This window comes from Artemia franciscana, chromosome 10 (genome assembly GCF_032884065.1).
Source record: "Artemia franciscana chromosome 10, ASM3288406v1, whole genome shotgun sequence".
In the NCBI taxonomy this organism is placed as follows: Eukaryota; Metazoa; Arthropoda; class Branchiopoda; order Anostraca; family Artemiidae; genus Artemia; species Artemia franciscana.
In genome coordinates, this window is record NC_088872.1 from 46,395,095 (window position 1) to 46,417,225 (window position 22,131).

General features: G+C 36.3%; 1 protein-coding gene across 1 annotated transcript in view; it reads left to right on the plus strand.

Annotated features, from left to right (window-relative positions):
- The window catches only part of LOC136032265 (uncharacterized), a 231,232-nt gene that overhangs the window by 191,048 nt on the left and 18,053 nt on the right, over positions 1-22,131 (plus strand). The window contains exons 4-6 of the mRNA XM_065712515.1: positions 660-867; positions 17,074-17,227; positions 18,364-18,539. Coding sequence (XP_065568587.1) covers positions 660-867; positions 17,074-17,227; positions 18,364-18,539 — 538 coding nt within the window. The remainder of the gene's footprint in view (positions 1-659; positions 868-17,073; positions 17,228-18,363; positions 18,540-22,131) is intronic.

The following is a 22,131-nucleotide window of genomic DNA, read 5'->3' on the forward strand; positions in this document are numbered from 1 at the left end:
AGTAACCGAGGTGGTATATTTTGTCTTTCTCTTTGCAAAATTAGGCCCAATATTTCACTGATAAACCCAATCCTTAGACTACCTCAGCTCAGATCCTCAAGCCTTGTGTTTGTAGTAAGGTTGCCACCATGTCAGAAATAAATTAACAGAATATTGAGAGAACAAATTGCTAATAAAACTTGAAAACTACTCGGTTGGAAAAATTCAGTAGGTAAGAAAAACAAATCACTGATTTTAGTGGTAAAGCATCGGAATAAAATGTCAGGGACATATTGCGTGGTATTCCGGGTCATTCAAGCTGCCGTGCTTTGAATTATTTATCAATGATGAGAATTAATAGCAATTTTCTAATCAACTTGAGACTAAAACTTTAAATGCAAGTAATAGGCAATACAGTTTTTCTTCCTTGTTTTGACTTGAATAGACATTTTGTTGCTTTTCTTTTAGTAATTGTTCATTTCTATCCAGCAAAAATTGTTCATTTTCTTTAACCGAAGAAATGAAATATTAAAAAGAAAATTCTGACGAAACCACACATAAGCAATTTTTGGAGACTGCTGTTCATCAATTTTCTAAGTATTCCTTTTGTGTACTTATTATTATTTTTTTTTAATTTGCTTGCTATATTCTCGAAAATTAACGATTAACATTTTATCTAGCAAAGAAGACTGTGAAGATTCGGATTTTCTGAAAACCATGAAATCTCGTTTTGCTGTAGAGCAAGTTGTTGAGAATTCTCGTATCGCTGGAATTATCAATTTTGACTATTCAATCTTTCTTCTCTGCGCAGGTCTTTTGGCTGCTACTGGTCTCGTTGAAAATAGCTCGATTATTTTAGTAGCCAGCATGCTTGTATCTCCATTAATGGTAGGTCCTTAATCATAAAATCTTTATTTGCAATGACAAGTACAACCGAAATAGAATGTGGCAAAATCAAGCGTGGTCATCTAAAGTGAGAATCTAAATTAAGCGTGCCTCACTAGACTTCTATGGCTAGGTACGTGTCTCTCCAGACATCACTATTCGGGCAGTTTTTGCTCACATGTAGTATTTGGTGCTTGTTAACAGATAGAGCTAGGCAGCCATTTTAGGTCAAGAATTCTTTGCCTACGATTTCAAAGTCTACTTGTCAGGAAGCATCTTTTGCCGTTTTATCCATCACTTACACTTAAGAATGGTATTTACACGTGTTTACTGCAAGACTTGTATGCCGAAGCAGGTGCATTGAGAGACATACATGTTGAGGCATTGAAGGCTTGCAGGACCAAGTTGTAACCGCTTCTTTAACCCACGAATGTCTACAAGAAACCAAAACTATGAAACGGTATTTTTATACCGTATTTTTAATGGTATTAACTACCAGCCATAGTAATCAAAAATTAAAGAACTTGTTTTAATAAAAAAGAAATAGCTGGTTTGTTAGAAAGAATTACCATTTTTATCTGATTCAGAAAGTGTAACTATTATCTCAATTAGTTTTGATTGTAAAATTTTATTTCAAAATAAGAAGGAAAGAATATAAAAGCATCGATGATAAAGTCCTGAAGTGTTTGATGCCCTTTCAAGGCTCAGTACTTGTTGAAAGGGCATTTGTGCCATCTCAAACAAGTACTGCCTCTTTAAACAAAGGAAAGAATATAAAAGTATCGGTGATAAAGCCCGAAGTGTTTGATTCTCTTGCAAAACTTACTACTTGTTGAAAGAACATTTTTGACCTTTCAAAAAAGTACTGCCCTCTTAAACAAGGAAAGAATATAAAAGCTTCGGTGATAAAGTCCTGAAGTGTTTGATGCCGTTCCGAAGCTCAGTACTTGTTGAAAGGACATTTTTGTCTAATGCATTTATCAGTTTGGCGTTAACTGGTCAAACGCCCTTCTCAGTCCAACTCGCCCAACGAACACTACGCTGGTAAGGACATCTCCCTCGCATGCCCCCCGACACTCCCGCACGAACGATTTTTGACTTTGATCCCGTGCTGCACGGCGGAAAACGCCCAAGAGGTCGTCCCCCCAACCAGATGGAAGGGACACGACAGGTGTTCAGCAGGATGTTCACATCCTTGCAAGAGACCAGTCCAAATGGAGGCACCATGTAGCATCACTCTCGACGCCGGAAGCATTTCGGCAGGAGCATTAAGTCAAGTAAGTCAAGTCATTTATCAAGAACGAAACATAGAAATAAAGTCCATGCAGCTGCAGACTTAAGGCTCCACCAGTTATCACTTGATCCAGATTCTAAAAAGCTCAGCTTGGTTATCCAAGCTTAACAAATGTCATTGAGAATATGAGAAGTATTAAGTTTTTTGTTCATATTTTAAGTATTAAGTTTACTGTTCACAAATGTTGATTCTAAATTGTTAAAAAGATAACAAAAGAAAAGGACCTGTTACTTTGAAATTATGTTAAAAAAAGATTTATCCAAGTTAGGTTTAGTATTGTTTTCAATGTACTTTTTCTTTTGATTTTAGTAAGGTATATTCCTCAATGAAAATGTTTTCTAACGGGTATGGGATTTGAAAAGGATTGGACACCATTGCGATAAAGTATCGTTTTGAATCTTCTTATTGTCTAATTCCCAAAATAATATCCAGTTTTGAGTCGAATATTTTAAGCATATTACAATCTTATACTAATGCCACATAGAAGGTCCTATTGACTGAAAAGCAAAGTTTCCCTAAAATTCTTCAAATTATCATTTCAGTAATATCTATGTAATAGAGATATTGAGTTTAGGGCTATTAAACATACTTAACTTGAAGATTTACTCTTAGTAAGTTAACAGCATCTATTTTGCTCTTCTGACTTAAATTTATCCATTTCCTTATATATATTGTGCATTGAACATGCAATATTGTAAATATAATATATACATCACATCTGATGTGCGGCTTCAAACTTAACAAATTTAAATTAGAAATGAATAAAAGGGGCGAAATTCACGAAATTATAAGGTTTCGATGTTTGTTTTTATCTTTGAAAAATTTATGATCTTTAAATTGAGATATATTTATTAATAAGTAAATGGTCCTTTATGCATAGGTTTTCAATTTTGGGTCACTAACTGAGACCCTTCATTAGGGTAACCCCCCCCCCCCCACCCCTACGCTCTAGAGTGAGGATCGTGCTAGAAAAAATTCCTATTATAAAAGATCTCTCATACTTATCACCCAGACAAGAATAGTTCCTATAGTAAACCAGCCAATGAGCTTTGTGTCTCTGATTTAAATGATTTTTCAGCATTTTGCTTCAATTTTTAGATTGTAATTGTACCGTCCAAAAATTCAAAACTTTGCCTCAACGCTCACTATCTTCACAAAAAAAAAGCCAGGATACCGTTTTCTCCTGTATTTTTCAAAAATCCCATTATGATCCACCATTCTAAAATAGCATATACATCTATTGACAGCAAAAGTTACCATCTCTCTAACTAAATAGGTTTAGTTCCCATGGTCAAAACTTGAAAAGATATTTATAACGGTTACTCCTTCGAATAAACATGACATATACTATGGCGTTTATAATGACGTATCAGCATGACGCATACGTTTTTTTTCTCTCTCCAGCAAGAATACCAATGGATGTTGCCAAATGGCTGTATTTTCAATTCAATGAAATTTAACAAATAATAACAAACATAGATGGTAATATAAGATTATATCTCTGCTCCAGTTCGACATGAGTCTAAAAAAAATGAGAAAACAAATTTACAGGAAAAAAATAAATCATAAGACAGAGAAAATCATTATGAGTGTGCAAAACTGTCTTGAAACAGGATGTCTTGAAACTGAATAAAGTGTCGAATCGAATAAGAACCATTTTGGCAGTGTGCCAAAACTGTCAAAGTTACTGCACAATCGAAGTCAAACAGTTCGTGGTAACGAACTGTAGTAAGGAGCGACCCGGCTCAATAGTAACCATAACTCTAAAAAATGGAATTTTGGTACCAATAGCTACATCAAAAGAATCGCATTTTAATGCTGATTTTAAATATATAAGTTTCATCAAGTTTAGTCTTACCCATCAAAAGTGACGAGCCTGAGAAAATTTGTGTTATTTTAGAAAATAGGGGGAAACACCCCCTAAGAGTCGTAGAATCTTAACGAAAATCACACCATCAGATTCAGCGTATCAGAGAACCCTACTGTAGAAGTTTCAAGCTCATATCTACAAAAATGTGGAATTTTACATTTTTTGCCAGAAGGCAGATCACGTAGGCCTATGCGTGTTTATTTGTTTGTTTTTTTTGTTTTTTTTTTCCCAGGGGTGATCGTATCGACCCAAGTGTCCTAGAATGTTGCGAAAGGGCTCATTCTAACGGAAATGAAAAGTTCTAGTGCCCTTTTTAAGTGACCAAAAAATTGAAGGGCACCTAGGCCCCCTCCCACGCTAATTATTTTCCCAAAGTCAACGGATCCAAATTCTGAGATAGCTATTTTATTCAGCGTAGTCGAAAAACCTTATAACTATGTCTTTGGGGACGACTTACTCCCCCACAGTTCCAGTTCCACAGTTTTTTACTGTTTTAAAATGTAGAGTTAAGAGAAAGAGTCAAACTTTAGCGTAAAGAGTGGGGCGTTGAGAAGGAAAAGCCCCTTTCATATACGGAGTAATTTCTGTTCGTTTTAAGTTTTAATGTCGCTCCTTGCTTTCATTTAAAAAACTTGTTTTTTTTATTTAATACCAAAAAGAGCAGTCATCCTCAGAATAGCATAAAACCACTTAAGTTACGGTTCAAGTGAAAAAGTATAGAAAACTGTTGGAGTGGAAATTTGGAAAATTTTCTTCATTGAGGAGGGTTTCATTTCTCTTATAAATTGAATGAATATTCAGGTAATTACGGATTTAGCACTTTTATCTTCCATCCAAAAAATAACTTGCGCTATCTAGCAAGTGGCATATCTTAGCATCGTCCTTGAGCTTAGTAACTGTTATTTTTCAGAAACTGAAATAAGATATTTATTACAACACTAATTGTGAGAAAATAGTCATTATACCGATTTTATATTATGCCGATTTGATATTATAACAATGCAAAAAGGCCAAGAAACGCAGAAGCCTTGATAAGGGCTGTTTCAAATAACGGTGGTCAATTCAGTGACCACCAAACCAAAGTAAGGTTTGTTGCATATTGAAACCAAACAATTGGTGATAATAAACCGTAAATAAGGAGCAACTCACCCCGATAGTAATCGAAACTCTATAAAATAATTTGAGGGATTTAATGCGTAAAAAGTAATTGTATTAAAATTCCATATTTTCCTATTAACCTAACCTGAGAACTCTACTGAAAAGGTTTCAAGTTCTTATCTACAAAATATGGAATTTTGTTTTGGTTTGCCACAACAAAGATGTGTCTTTTTTCCCCCAAAGGTAATTGTATCAAACCAATAGTTCAAGAATGATGGGACGGGACAAATCAGACAGAAACTGACAGAAAGTGTTGATGGGTAACTAGCTTTCCTCCCATGGCCATTTTTGAGGGACGTGGGAGTGCATTTTTTTTTTGTTTAATTTGTAAAAATGAGAAGTCAGGGTTCATTATGATTCTCAAGTGCCCTTAACGAAATTTTTATATTTCTTATATTATACTACGATGCATATTCTCGTTGTTATGTCGATTTTAAATTGGAGAATAGTGAGCTTAAAATTACCCTTAGGAATTAGTTTGTATTTATTATAAACGATGCTTTTATGTATGTAAAGATGAAGGCGCTTTTGAGGCCAGATGACATATTAATCAAAATCAAGTGGTTTAATTCGGTATTTCTTAGTTATTTGTTCAGGTCTAAAACCATTTACGTTAAATAGCAGCAGACACATACTTAGTTGATTTTAATTGCATATTTTTATTTCAGCTTTTATTCCAGGGATAATATAAGTAGTATTGATATTGTGGAACCGACAGTTGTCCTTCCTAAGGGCATTCTTCAAGACGCTGGTCCATTGTTTATTCGGTCTGTTGTTTACATATGGAAATTCAAATAACCTTGTCAATGACGTAGGTTTTCGCAAAGGATGGCCTAGGTTTTTTGGAAATTTAAACGTTTAATACTCAAACGGGTTTTAGGGTCAACGACACTTGTTTTGGTTCCAAAAACCTTTATAGTACGATGACCGGAACAGAGGGTCATCAACTTCCGTTGATTTTTTTTTTGCATTACTGGGTTCACGCAGAAGTATGTTGATCCTCTTACCAGGTAGTGAACCAGGTAGTTAATTGTTCTTCCTAGCTAGAAAATCTGGATACAATCGAGAAGATTTAACAGTATACGCAATTACAGAAAGGAATTAATCTGTGCATATCTCCAGGAAAGTACACTTCTAAGTACATTAGGAGAGTCATGGGACGAGGGTGACCCCTACCCATGCCTGTGCTGCTCCCTTCAATTACCCATATGCATTTAAAATATTTGATAGTTTTTTACTTTGTCCCCCTTTTCTATTTGTTACCCCCTCTTATTCTCTTTATTTATCAGCACTTCCGTGAGTTATTCTTTCTCTCACTATGTTTCGCAAATTCATCATTTAATTCAAGCATTTTTACACATTCTTCTCAATTCAAATAAACACCAACCACCTTGATGTATTATGTGCGATCACCCGTCAAAATTTATACCCTCTTGCCCACGCTTCTCAATTAAAACCTATGTTTTTCCGGTCGCACGAAATAACTTCGTTTCAGAGGGACATGTTTAACAATAAAAATTTTGCTTTATTAGAATTTATACTATGTTTATTATGCTTCAGTAAGAAGTTGTGCTTTAAGCATAAAATTGAGAGTTATATTCCAATTGTATCTTTTAAATGAGAGGGGAAGAAAAGAGTTCCCTTCATTTGTTTCGTATAGAAAACCTTATTAGCTTCAATTTGACTAGTCACTGTTTATCTTGGGGGAGGAAGGCAGGGGCCACACGAGGGGGACTATGACTTCTAAATACGTCTAGAAAATACTATTAGCTTCCATTTGAATGTACTCAATTCTTCTTGTTGGATGGGATGAGTAGGGGCCGATGGAGGGCTGTAATTTGGAAAACCAAAATTTTGATCTATATTTCAATAGAATTTAACCCAGGAAAGGATTTCTGAGAAAAGAATCTGAAGTGTAGTGACGCTGGAGATTCTATGTCACAGGGACACGTTTCAGAGAGCCTGTTACCAGCAGCAAACGCAGTGTTAGTTTCAAACTAACCTATGATGGATGAAAATATTGAAAAGGAAATATCTTTTTACTGCGATTGTAGCATCTATAGTGGGCGTTATCATGATTTCGCCAATCCTTATAAGCCTAATACAGCAAATATAGAGCATCTTCACATTGGAATAGATGAGGAGGATCTGAAAGAGATGAGGAGAAATATATTTAATGAAATATAATCAACAAGAATGGAGCGAAAAACAGTTTTAGATTGGCCAAGTGAGAAACCAGAGGAAGAAAGGGGGCCCTCACCACCTCAAGAAATCTCAAAAGCACAGCGAAGCTCTTAGAAAAGGAGCTAAAGTATACTAGAAAGGATTCACGAGGAGGACAATAAAAGATCGAGAAAATCAGCGTCCCACAACAGGAGTTCCTAACATTCTTTGAGAAATAACTCAAAGAAATAACCTAGATTTTAAAGCAGCATAGCCTTTGTGTGCGTTTGCGTCTGTGTCTGCGTGTCTGTGTTTTTGTCTCTCTTTTTGTGTTTTGTGTCTGTGTATCTTACAGTCCCTCTGGCTCTGTGTGTGTGTTTTTTTTCTGTGTGTGTCTCTCTCTTTGTATCTATCTGTTCGTCTGCCAGTCTGTTTTTCTGTCCGTGTGTGGCCGTGTCAGTGTGTATCTGCCTGTCTGTCTGTCTGTCTGTGTATATATATATATATATATATATATATATATATATATATATATATATATATATATATATATATATATATATATATATATATACTAGCTGTTGGGGTGGCACTTCGTGCTACCCCAACACCTAGTTGGTGAGGGTGCTTCACGCCCCCCCTCCAAGCCCCCCCGCGCGCGTAAGTCGTTACGCGCCATTGTAGTTGTGTCCCTATGTCCCACCTGTGAATATAGATAGATATATATATACATATGTTTTTAACTACGTAAAACTTGCGAATATACAACATTCTTTGCTGTCCCATTGTCTGTGCATATAAATAGATTGTCAGGTTTACCGACTCTTGAACATGCAACATATAATGGTCCATGAGAAAACAATCCGTATTCAGATCTATACCTCATGATTCTAATGATTGCCCTTGAGCTTTGTTGATGGTGATTGCTAATCGACGATTCCCTGTGTCGCCGTCGTCATTTATATATCCCCGTGTGCCCCCCGGTGTCCCGGTCGTCATTTATATTTCATGTGTTCCGGTCGTCATTTATGTCCCGGTGTCCCAGTCTGTGAATTCTCTTTGAGGGTCCAGGGCGTCATTGATATTCCTTGTGTCCCGGTGTCCCGGTTGTCATTCGTGTCCCGGTGTCCCAGTCTGTATATACATTCGTTTTTGAATTGGTCTTTTTTTAGGTTTTAGTTTTCTCCCTTTTTTTTAGTTTTTTTTAGTTATACCTCATGATTCTAATGATTGCCCTTGAGCTTTGTTGATGGTGATTGCTAATCGAACATTCTCTGTGTCCCCATCGTCATTTATATATCCCCCTGTGCCCCCTAGCGTCCCCGTTGTAGTTGTGTCCCTGTGTCCCGGTCGTCATTTATATTCCCTGTGTCCCGGTCGTCATTTGTATTCCGGTGTCCCAGTCTGTATATACATTCGTTTTTGAAATGGTAAATGATGAAATAAATTTTTGTATTTTTCCCCTTTTTTTCTTTTTAATTTTATTTTGGTTTTTACATTTTTTAGTTTTTTTAGTTTTTTTTTCTTTTTTCTTTTTAGTTTTTTATTTTTATTTTTTTAGTTTTGTTTTTCTCCTTTATTTTTCTTTTTGTTTCCTTTTTTTATTTTTTTTTATTTTTTAGTTTTTTAGTTTTTTAGCTTTTTTAGTTTTTTTATTAGTTTTTAGTTTGTTTTTTTCTTTTTAGTTTTTTTGTAGTTTTTACCCTTTTTTTAGTTTTTTTTTACTTATGTCCTGGTCGTCATTTATACTCCCTGTGTCCCGGTCGTCATTTGTGATGGTTTGTTGACGGTGTTTTGTTGATGGTGATTGCTAATTGAACATTCCTTGTGTCCCGGTCGCTTTCTCTTTGAGTGTCCCGGTCGTCATTTATATTCCCTACTAGCTGTTGGGGTGGCGCTTCGCGCCACCCCAACACCTAGTTGGTGGGGCGCTACGCGCCCCCCAAGCCCCCCGCGCGCGTAAGTCTTTACGCGCCATATTAGTTACGCGCCATTGTAGTTGTGTCCCTGTGTCCCATCTGTGAATAGAGATAGATATAAATATATGTTTTTAACTACGTAAAACATGCGAATATACAACATTCTTCGCTGTCCCATTGTCTGTGCATATAAATAGATTGTCAGGTTTACTGACTCTTGAACATGCAACATATAATTGTCCATGGGAAAAACAATCCGTATTCAGATCTATACCTCATTATTCTAATGATGTGTCCCTGTGTCCTGGTCTTCATTTATATTCCCTGTGTCCCGGTTGTCATTTGTGTCCCGGTGTCCCAGTTTGTAATTTCTATTTGAGTGTCCCGGTCGTCATTTATATTCCCTGTGTCCCGGTCGTCATTTGTGTCCCGGTGTCCTGGTCTGTAATTTCTATTCGAACAATCCCTGTGTCCCGGTCGTCATTTATATATCCTGCCTGTGCCCCCGGCGTACCCCGTTGTAGTTGTGTCCCTGTGTCCCGGTCGTCATTTATATTCCCTGTGTCCCGGTCGTGATTTGTGTCTGGGTGTCCGAGTGTGTAATTTCTCTTTGAGGTTCCCGGTCATCATTTATATTCCCTCTGTCTCGGTCGTCATTTGTGTCCCGGTCTGTAATTTCTCTTTGAGTGTTTTTTCTTTTTAGTTTTTTTTTAGTTTTTTACCTTTTTTCTTTTTTCAGTTTTCTTTTTCTTCTTTATTTTTCAGCGTCACTATGAAGTACATATCGACGAACCTTTGTTTTTTTAACTTAAATCTGGTAGGCATTGATGACCTTATCCAAGTCAAAATCCCAAACCCAATAGGTTCTTCAGTCATTTTACAATTAAACATTTTTCCGTGAACAAATGTCTTAAATACCATTAATGACGTCACCATCAAAGCAAAAATGACGACACAGCCGACAATTTCATGACGTCAGCCGACACAGAAACATGACGTCACCTGATCCACAGACAGACAAACAGACAACTTATTTTTATATATATATAGATATATATATATATATATATATATATATATATATATATATATATATATATATATATATATATATATCTATATATATAAAAATAAGTTGTCTGTCTGTGTGTCTGTCAGGTGACGTCATGTTTCTGTGTCGACTGACGTCATGAAGTTAGTTGTCGTCATTTTTTCTATGACGGTGACGTCATTAAAGATATTTAAGACATATATGTTCACGTAGAAATCTATTAATGTTTAACTTTAAAACGACTGATGAACTTAAAATGGCAAAAGCCGATGAAGATGCTCAAAGAGTCTATGCCAAAAAACTTGCTGCTGATAGAGAAAGTCAGAAAAGAAAGCGTGCCGAGGAATCAAAAAAAGGAAACAGGCTTGAGGCTAAAGAACGCAAAACCGCGCAGTTAGATGAAGATTGAAATCTATTAATGTTTAAGTTTAAAATGACTGATGAACTTACAATGGCAAAAGCCGATGAAGATGCTCAAAGAGTCTATGCCAAAAAACTTGCTGCTGATAGAGAAAGTCAGAAAAGAAAGCGTGCCGAGGAATCAAAAGAACAGCAAGGAAACAGGCTTGAGGCTGATAGAGAAAGAAAGAACAGAAAGCGTGCCGAGGAACTACCAGAGCAACGCGAAAGCAGACTTGCTGCTAAAAGAGAAAGTGAAAAAAGAAGGCGTGACGAGGAATCACAAAAACAGCAAGAAATCAGGCTTGCTGCTGATAGAGAAAGTAAGAAAAGAAAGCGTGCCGAGGAATCACAAGAACGGCAAGAAATCAGGCTTGCTGCTGATAGAGAAAGTAAGAAAAGAAAGCGTGCCGAGCAATCAGAGCAACCTGAAAGTTATCGCCTGGCATTCAGGTACAGCCCAGTCGATGATTATAGCTTGAGTAGATGTGTTCAAATCGGGACAATGTCTAATATTTGTCCCTATTGCAAGGCCTTGAAATTCAATGGTGAAACAATGGGAATGTGTTGCGCCTCAGGAAAAGTTAAACTTCCTCTATTGGCTGCACCACCAGAGCCATTGAAGACTTTCCTTACTGGAACTACGTCAGAATCTAAGCGGTTTTTGTCACAAATCAAAAAATACAACTCATGTTTCCAAATGAGGTCGTTTGGAGCCCAAATCGAAAATCCAGATCGTTTATATCTACTTTCAAAGTAAAAGGGCAAATTTATCATAGAGCAGGGTCCCTTCTACCATTCTCAGGCGAGAATCATAAATTTTTACAATTGTACTTCATCAGTGATAGAAATTCTGAATTGAATGCACGTTGCGAAATTTCTCCCAACGTTGAAAGGACAATCGTTTCCCAATTGCAACATCTTTTCCACGAAAATAATAATTTAGTGCGTCTGTTCAAAACAGCCATCGATTTGATGCCTACTGATACGCATAAAATTTTTATTTCCGCTGACAAAACGCCTCCTGGCCAACATGTGCGTAGATACAATGCTCCAACTATCGACGAAGTGGCAATCGTTATGGTCGGTGATCAGTTTTTACCTCGAGATATTATTCTTCATAAGCGAAACGCTCAGTTGTTAAGAATTGCTGAAACTCATCGATGCTACGATGCCCTACAATATACTATCATTTTTTGGGATGGAGCCGACGGCTATCACTTTAATATTAAATTGATGAATCCAGCCACTAACAAAGAAATGAATAAGAAATGCAGTGCAATGCATTGTTATTCCTATAGACTAATGATTCGGCAGGATGAAGAAAATTATATTTTAAAATGCCGTGAATTGTTTCACCAATTTGTCGTTGATATATATGCTAAAATTGAATCAGAACGTTTGCTATATATCCGCCTGAATCAGACCAAGCTCCGCTCTGAACAATACATTCATTTGCGAGATGCAGTTATAAATGACGGTAATACCACAAACGTTGGAAGATTAACAATTTTACCTTCGTCATATGCTGGCAGTCCCCGTCATATGCATGAATATGCTCAAGATGCTATTGCGTATGTTCTTCTCTATGGTCGTCCAGATTTATTTATTACATTTACATGTAATAAATCTTGGGACGAGATACTGCAGCTTTTACTTCAAGGACAATCGGCGGTTCACAGGCATGACATTACGGCCCGTGTCTTCCGGCAAAAGTTAAAATCACTGATAAACTACATAGTAAAACTTGAAGTGTTTGGGTCAGTGCGATGCTGTATGTACTCAGTGGAATGGCAAAAACGAGGTTTGCCACACGCACATATACTAATCCGGCTACATAAAAAAATTACTTCGAACGAAATTGATGATGTGATTTCCGCTGAAATACCTGATAAAAATGTCGATAAGGGGTTACATGATATTATTGTAAAAAATATGATACATGGACCTTGCGGTGCACTGAACGAAAATTCACCATGCATGGCCAAAGGAAGGTGCACAAAGCAATATCCTCGACTTTTAGTATTCAACACAATTACTGGCAATGATGGTTACCCACAATATAGAAGAAGATCTACTGAAGATGGCGGTAAAACAGCAATAATAAAGAAGCGTAACGGTACCACCATCGAAGTAGATAACCAGTGGGTTGTTCCATATTCCCCATTATTATCAAAAACATTTAATGCACACATAAACGTTGAATACTGTAACTCCGTAAAGGCAATCAAATACATATGTAAATACGTCAACAAAGGCAGTGACATGGCAGTTTTTGGCTTGCAGCCCGAAATCAAAGATTTCGACGAAATCGTACAATATCAGGCTGGAAGATACATAAGCAGTAATGAAGCTGTTTGGCGAATTCTTTCATTTCCGATACATGAACGTAGTCCAGCTGTTGTTCACTTAGCGGTACATTTACAGAATGGTCAACGTGTTTATTTCTCGGAAACCAACGTGCAACAAAGAGCCCTGAATCCACCGGATACAAAATTAACAGGTTTTTTTTCGCTTTGCAAAAATGATTCTTTTGCAAAAAAAACTGCTGTATACTGAAGTGCCTTCGTATTACACGTGGAATACTAAAAATAAAGTATTTGAACGTCGAAAACAGGGTAAGTCAGTCGACGGCCAACCTACCATCTTCAAAGATACCACGATAGGAAGACTCTACACCGTTCACCCCAATCAACATGAATGCTTCTTTCTACGCCTGCTTTTGGTGAATGTACCCGGTCCGACATCCTTTGAGTATTTGAGAACTGTAAACGGTACTATACATGACACTTACCGTAGTGCATGCCAAGCTCTGAATTTATTGGAGAATGACCAACACTGGGATAACTGCATCAATGACGCGTGCGAAACGTCAACCCCAAGTCAAAGTCCTGCATTGTTTGGCATCATTTTAACAACTTGCTCTCCATCAGCTCCTACAGAGCTATGGGAAAAATATAAGTCAAAAATGTCCGAAGATATACTCCATCGAAAACAGTTAGAGACGTCAGATATGACTTTTGATTTTACATCAGAAATTTATAACTACACTTTAGTTATTATAGAAGATTTGTGCGTACGTATGGCAAACAAACCTCTTCAGGATTTGGGAATGCCTTTACCTAACAGTATCGCTGCTGTTTCGACATGTGTAGAATTGGATCGTGAACAAAGTTACAGTACGAGTGATCTATTGTCGTATGTACAAAATAACATTTCCAAGTTAACGTCGGAACAAAAAGACATTTATGATACGATAATGCATTGTGTCGATAACAACGTTGGAGAAATTTTCTTTTTGGATGCGCCAGGAGGTACTGGTAAAACGTTTGTGATAAATGATTCTGGCATCAATTCGATCAAAAAATGATATAGCGTTGGCAATTGCGTCGTCCGGAATAGCCGCAACATTGCTGCCTGGTGGAAGAACTGCTCATTCCGCTTTGAAATTGCCTCTGAATTTGCATTCTACAGAAACTCCCACGTGCAATATTTCCAAATCATCTGGGATGGGTAAAGTATTGCAGCAATGCAAACTTATTATTTGGGATGAGTGCACAATGGCACACAAAAAATCGCTCGAGGCTCTGGATCAATGCTTGAAAGATTTGAGAGCGAAGTCGAAACCCTTTGGCAGCACATTAATATTGCTTGCGGGAGATTTCAGGCAAACATTACCTATAATACCTAGATCAACTCCTGCAGACGAAATGAATGCTTGCCTGAAAAATTCTAATTTATGGGCACACGTAAAAATATTAAAATTAACTACAAATATGCGTATCCGATTGCAAAACGATGACTCTGGTCAAACATTTTCAGATCAATTGCTGGCAATTGGAAACGGAAAGCTCCCAGTAGACTCAATTTCAGAACGTATACAACTACCTGCTGATTTCTGTAATTTAGTGACGTCCAAAAATGAATTGATTGAAAAAGTATTTCCGAATATTCTAAAAAATTATAAAAATAATAAATGGCTAAGTGAAAGAGCGATTCTCGCACCCAAAAATATAGACGTCCACGAAATCAACAATATTGTTTTGACCAAGATTCGAGACCAGGCAGTCCTTTACAAGTCAGTCGACACAGTTTTGGAACCAAATGAAGCGGTTAATTATCCATCTGAATTTTTAAATTCCATAGATCTTTCAGGGTTTCCACCACACGTGATACAACTAAAAATAGGCGTACCAATAATACTTTTAAGAAATATCAACCCACCAAAGCTTTGCAATGGCACGCGACTTGCCGTAAAAAAACAATGGAAAACCTAATAGAGGCCACAATCCTGACAGGGCCTTTTGAGGGTGAGGCTGTTCTTATTCCTCGCATTCCCATGATTCCAACGGATCTGCCTTTTCAATTTAAAAGATTGCAATTCCCAATTCGATTAGCATTTGCAATCACCATTAACAAAGCTCAAGGTCAATCATTAGAAAAATGTGGTATAGATCTTAATACTGATTGTTTTTCCCATGGACAATTGTACGTTGCATGTTCGAGGGTCGGTAAACCTGACAATCTATTTATATGCAGCGACATTTGGACAGCGAAGAATGTTGTATATTCGCAAGTTTTACGCAGTTAATTTGTATTGTATCTATCTATCTATCTATCTATATAAAAACGAGTTGTGTGTATGCATGTTTGTTTGTTTGTAAAAAGAGCGTTTGCATATGACGTCATTATTAGTACATACGGCTTTGTATATGCACAGACAATGGGAAAGCCAAGAATGTTGTATATTCGCAATTTTTACGTAGTTTAACTCCTGCAGACGAAATGAATGCTTGCCTGAAAAATTCTAATTTATGGGCACACGTAAAAATATTAAAATTAACTACAAATATGCGTGTCCGATTGCAAAACGATGACTCTGGTCAAACATTTTCAGATCAATTGCTGGCAATTGAAAAGCTGTATATTCGCAATTTTTACGTAGTTTGAAACACATATATAAATCTATCTATATTCACAGGTGGGACACAGGGACACAACTACAATGGCGCGTAACTAATATGGCGCGTAACGACTTACGCGCGCGGGGGGGCTTGGGGGGGGGGGGGGCGCGAAGCGCCCCATCAACTAGGTGTTGGGGTGGCGCGAAGCGCCACCCCAACAGCTAGTATATATATATATATTTTGAAGAAAAATCATTTGGGCAAAATCATTTGCCCCCTTTTGAATTCCAGCTGTCCATCATAGTGCTATCATAAGCGGTTATCAGATCTAAACAGAACTAAACACGGAGTAAAAGATAGCCTTCCAATTATTCCCTTTATTTGTCCAGGTGCAATCCAGTCTCTGCGGGGTGATGTAAGGGAGGCACCATCCCAAGCTCGTGCTAAATAAGAACTAAGTTCATAATTGTGCATTCCTATTATTTTTGCCTTACCCAATCTCAGTGGAGAGGGAAGATAATTGCGACAAAATATTTCGGTCAGCCTAGTTGTCAAATAGGTTGGAAAAATTCCGCCAAATCTAGCTAATGGCTGAAGTTATGGGTTCGTGTGTGTGTGCGACTGTACAGATCAGACCTGTTTGAAGGAAAGGCTTCATTCTTGCACCTGTGTATACTGACTGTTTCAAATCTATAACCGCAGTAATTCATCCACATCTAAGAAACCTGTAAAATACCATTTTCAGTGTATTGGTATTTTCGCAGCCTTATGATGATACAACCTATTTTAGACTCATCCAATACCACGCACCGTTGAATGAGTTACTCTGTAACCATAACTCGCGGGCTATAGCAAAAAAAGAGAGATTACTGTCATAACTTTTCGTGTTAAAAAGTATGCTTTAATTTCAACGTTTTTATTGTGAAGTATGTTTGAAATCTAATCATAATATCTTAAGCATATTTTAGAAAGCCCGATTTTTTTACATATTTCAGAAAGTCCGCGTTTGTATTTGCTAGTTTTACCGGTTTGTGCCACATTTACAGTCGGTAAAAAACAAAACACAAAACTGGTTGGTTCTCCTCTGTGGAATTTTAAACACGTAAAAGAAGGAAATTTTACAAGTCTTAATTTTTTTATATAGGCAAGTTCTCTGTTTCTCTGTGGGTATAGTTTATGCAACCCTTCAAGGTGTCTTGGTACCCTAAGTTTAGTTTTGTAGTAACTTGAATCGCTATCTTTTATCAAACATCAGTTCTTTGCATTTCAACTGGTCATCGACGTGTCAACATAAGGCTTGTCTGAATTCAGACTCTTTTAATATTTTGTTTTATAATGTAGGCTGTCTTGCAAAACTTGGAAAACTACAGTGGCTGCTTGCAACATTTCTTTATTACTTACAGCCACAAGGTTTTCTTCTTGAATATGATAATAATTTTTATATTCTTAAGGGTCCAATACTCGCCGGAACTTTTGGTTTATCAATCCGAGATAGCAGATTGTACAAACTGGGTTTCAAAAACGAAATTATCAGCTTGCTGTCATGTCTTGGAATTGGATTCTTTTATGGTTTGATTTACTCAAACATTTACAGTTGGCATAACGGTATATACTTTTTGCTATTTGCTTTGGTCTTTTTCCTGTCCGCTTTGCTTTTGTCTTTTTGCTATTTATGCTATCAAAAGACGATTGAGCTGTTATTTTATTTTTTGTTGTTTTTTTTTCATTTTAGATCATAGACGCAAGGTGATTCTTAAGTTTGTAAATTCGTATACCACTCTTTGATATTTCATTTGTCATTTCTAATGATCGCTTTTATGTTTACTCAAGTTTAAGGAAAAAATGAATTTTCATACAACTTCTTTTTTTTGGTCTAAATGATTATTCATGCTTGGACGGACGATTTGGAATTCCATATTGCTTATAGACAGAGAAACATAAAAAGCTGTAAAAAAAAAACAAAAAAAAAAACAGTTAGATTGCTGAAACTATTGTTAACAAAGAGAGATACTCGGAAACGAAATTAAATTACATAGACGGCTTTTAGACAAGATTGTTAGACCAAAATTCTTACCCAAGTTTCTCCCTAAAGTGAAAATACTAATAAGCTTTGCGATGTCGAAGCACCTAGTATAACGGCTCTACCAAGTAATGAGCGCTTTAATGAAACTAAAACAAAAGTGGAAGCCGCAGTAAGATAAGAAAATTGTTTTCTTATATCTAATATTAATCTTACTTTTCTTGGCTGCTATATGCATGCTTACACACAATGGTCACACCCCATGTTAAGTGTCAGGAACTGATTTAAAACCTCTTTGGAAGAATTTGCAATAGCCACAAAATGAAACCCTACCCTACATCCCTCCTCTCGCAGATACCTTAAGACAGGTTCACAAATAACAAATAAAATGTTCGATTGAATCTACTAGATAGGCTAAAAATAGAAAACTGGTAGAGGACCATACTAGATATTGCCCTAGAAAAGGAGGTTGCTTTGGCAAACAGATCACTAACCAGAATAGTACGGCTGCTGAAATGCCGCCAGAGAGATGCTGCTTCCATATGCGCATCAAGGCATGGAAATACTTTAGTAGGTAAGAATCACACGAGAAAGGAAAACCTTAGAAACTTAAGGCTCATAACAAAACATTCTATGAAAACAAAACAAATTACTTTTTGTAAACAAATATTTTAATTTAAGCTATTTGTTTCTATTCTCCAGCCTTTCTCTGTCTTTACAGGTGTTTTTATTACCGAAGAAATGAAGTCTAGAGGTCAGCTAAGATCACTCGGGATAGGCTTACTAGTAGCTATTCCCTCTGGAGTTGGAGTTGCTTTGTCAGTTCTAGGGAATAATGTTGGATCTTTGGTGGGTGTTGCAATATCAGCAGCTTTATTGCCTCCAGTAGTGAATGCAGTAAGGATAAAGTTGGTTTTTCTCTGTTTTAAAAGAAGAGTCTTCGCACGGGGAAACAGAACCTCCCTAGTTTATTTTTTTACTTTCGACCCTGGTCACCACCTCAAACAATTTTTAGACTTTTGATAATTTTATTACAGGGTATAATTTATATTTATTTGATTAATTTTTATTCGTTTTCCGTCTTATTGTCATTCTTGTCTCTGTTAATTTAAAAATAAACACTTTAGTTGTTTTCACTTTACATTTATGTATTATTCATTTATACATTTACAGAAAATTGCACAAAATACATTTTAAAGGTTTTAAACTTTTTAACTTTAAAATATCGAACATTATTAAGATTTCAAGGAATAATTGTCAGTATGTGTATATTAAACTGTTAATCCACATTCAATTTTTTCCAGTAAAGTTCAAATTATGTTCTGGTCTCGAGAGAGAATGGAAATCCTCAGCCTTATTCATGTTAATTTCTGGTTGTTAATTGGTTAGTTATCGTTATCGGAGTTTGAATCGGCTAATTATTGTAATTTATGTTTGTTTTGGGTTTCATTTATTTATTGATGGTCGCTCGTGGTAGTTCTATGTTATGAAGATTATTTGACTTAATGTCTGCTTATTTCTGGTTTAATGGAGCTCTTTACTTTTCTTTGAAAAACTTATTTTTTGGGAAGAGTTTAAAAAAAGATAATCTCTGTTCCTTTTCTATTGACAGAGACCTTTTCTTTTTTATATACAAATAATATTTTATATCGTTTCAGTTTTTTCTATAAGAATCTATAATTTGGCCAGCTGTTTCTATGTTGGAGAAAAATTTTTCAAAGATTTGTAACAGCTTACGCTCTTTTGAAAATCTGGACACGAATTGTATTGTTTAATTTAGCTTTATAACTCCTTAAAGTTAGACTGAAAAATAAAACTTAATACCATTCCCGAAAAATTTTATCTATGCTCTTTGAACCCTGGATACACATACACTCTTTTGCCTTGGCTGAATTGTAAGAGAAAAAGTAGTAACAGTAGTAGCCCTGAAAGTTTCAACTTAATACCCTCGGTCGTTCTTTGGATATTACTGAGATATCTTCTTGGAAACCAGCATACACACAATGCATTTTGATTTAGCTTTAAAGCAAGATTTAGTTTTACGGCCAAATTGCATAGCTGTTTGGGGTTGAGATACCTAATATCTCTAGAAACGTATTTATTAGAACTTTCAACTGTACTGAACAAAGTGGCTATCTGATAATTTTGATCGAACATCCTTGGACTTTAATGGATTTCAATGGATTAATGGACTAGGGAAGGGGCTGCTTGTGTTTCAATCACTTTTGACTATTAAAAAGAGCACCGAAACTTTTAATTTTCAATCAAAATAGCTCCTTTATAAGTTTCAATGATATTGCTATCTATGATAGAGCGGCCCTACCTATGATGTTGCTTATATACCCTTTTGAAATCTTGTATGCACATAGTCTTTTCGTTTATTTGTAATTGCCCCTAAACATTCCCTAAAAGTTTCACTCTTTTTGCTCTGTACTATAAGCAGCACTATAGAAATGCCTCTGACTTAGACAGGTGAGTAAAACTTTCAATTCTCTTTCTAATAACATCTGGAATCATCCAGAGGAAATATGGAGGGAATTTCCGGGGGTAATCTTCATCGAGGAAGGGGTTAACATTTCTTCAAATTTCACTTCAATATCCTCAGCCTTGGTAGTACTCGCTAAAGAACCAGTTGTTGTAATGGTAGTAGTGCTAGTAGCAGTGGTATCATGAATGAAACTTTAGCACATATCAGCCTGATGGAATTATATTGATGATACAAAAATATATTTAAAAAAATAAATTTTGAGAGCTTTCGTTAATCTATTTATTTCTTGAAGGTATAATTAATCTATATATTTCTCAAAAAATAAATTACTTAAAATATATACTGCTTTCAGTGAAGCACGAATGAAACTCGCGCTATAATTAGGCACAAGGGGGACGATTTCCCAGTTAATATATCAAGTCAAATTATTCAGATATGCCCTTTTGATAACCTGTGGATCCAAAGTGTGTTTAAATTTAGTTGAGCTTTCCGCTCATGGATTCTTGAATTTTCATCTTAGTACTCTTAGCATTAGTAGTAGTTGCGATAGAAGTAATAGTTGAAGTAATGTCTTGCAGTTCATCACGTCTTTCTCTAGACGTGAGGTTCATCACACAATTTGCTTTGACCAATCAGTGGGTTCCAAGCTTTTAGAGAAAGACTACTTCTTGCGATAGAAGTAGTGTAGTATTATTGGTAGTAGCGTCCACATATTGCCTTTTGGTCAATTGATCTACCCCCTTAAGAATACCCCGAAAGTTTCGACTTAATTCACTAATCCATTCCTGAGATACGACCTTTTCACAATCTGCATTCACATGGTCTGTTTTAATCTAGTTCAAATTTCCCCTAGATATTCTTTCAAATTTTCACCTTCATACCCTTTTTATTAATAGCACTAGCATCACGATAATAGTACGAGCAGTAGTAGCAGTAGCAATGTTTTATTAGTAGCAGTGGCAACAGTAGAAGCCACAGTATTAATAACATTAGTAGTGTAAATACCTTGCCTTTTGGCTTGTAGAACGTCCCCCTCACGACGCCCAAGAAGTTACTGCTTGATACGGTGAGACGTTCCGAAGATATTGCAAGTACTCCCTTTAACATTTGTGTGCACACAGCAAGTTTTTTATTTGCACCTTAAAACGGTGCCAAAAGTCTGTGTGTAATTTTATCAGCTTGGGAGAAGATCTTGAAAAGTTTTGTTTTAGTTGTGTGCTTCTCCCTCACATCACTCAATTTCAAAAGATTTCCACATTTCCACGCCTTAATTTAAATTTGATTTGAACCACTTCTTGTTAAATGGTTTGAAATGTGACTGGAGGACTAGGGGAAGACTAGCAGTTTTTATGTAGTTCAAACTTTCCCCTATAAATTTCCTTAAATTTTAACTTCGATATCCCAGTCTTGGAACTTCTCACTGCAAGAGCAGCACTGGTGGTAGAAGTAGTAGATTTTGTAGTACCATCGAACACATTATCACTTTTGACTCTTAAAAAGGCAGTAGAACTTCCTAGTTATATTCAAATCCAATCAAGTTAAGAGTATTAAGATAATAATACTCTTAGCCTTGCGATTGATTGCAATTGAATTAGTAGTCGGAGTAGTTTAGTAGGAGCAGGAGTAGGAGTAGTAGTAGAAGTAGCAGTGATAGTAGTGTTAGTAGAAGCATGCATTTTTATTCAATTAATCTTCCCTTTTAAGCATTCTTTGAGAGTTCCAACTTAATACCCAAATCCATTTTGAGATACGCTATTTTGCCAATCTGCATGCACAAGTGTGTTTTGATTTAGTTCAAATACCGCCCCCCCCCCCCAAGTAAAGAAAGAGTTATTAAAAATATTTTATCTGATACGCGTATCATAGCAGTAGGGGTAGTAGTAGCAGCAATAGTGCTGTAATAGTAGTAGTAGTACTAATAGCAGTAGTAGCAGATACAAGTTGCCTTTTGGTCAGTTGAACATCTCCCTCATGACACCCTAGATGTTTCTTCTTGATACA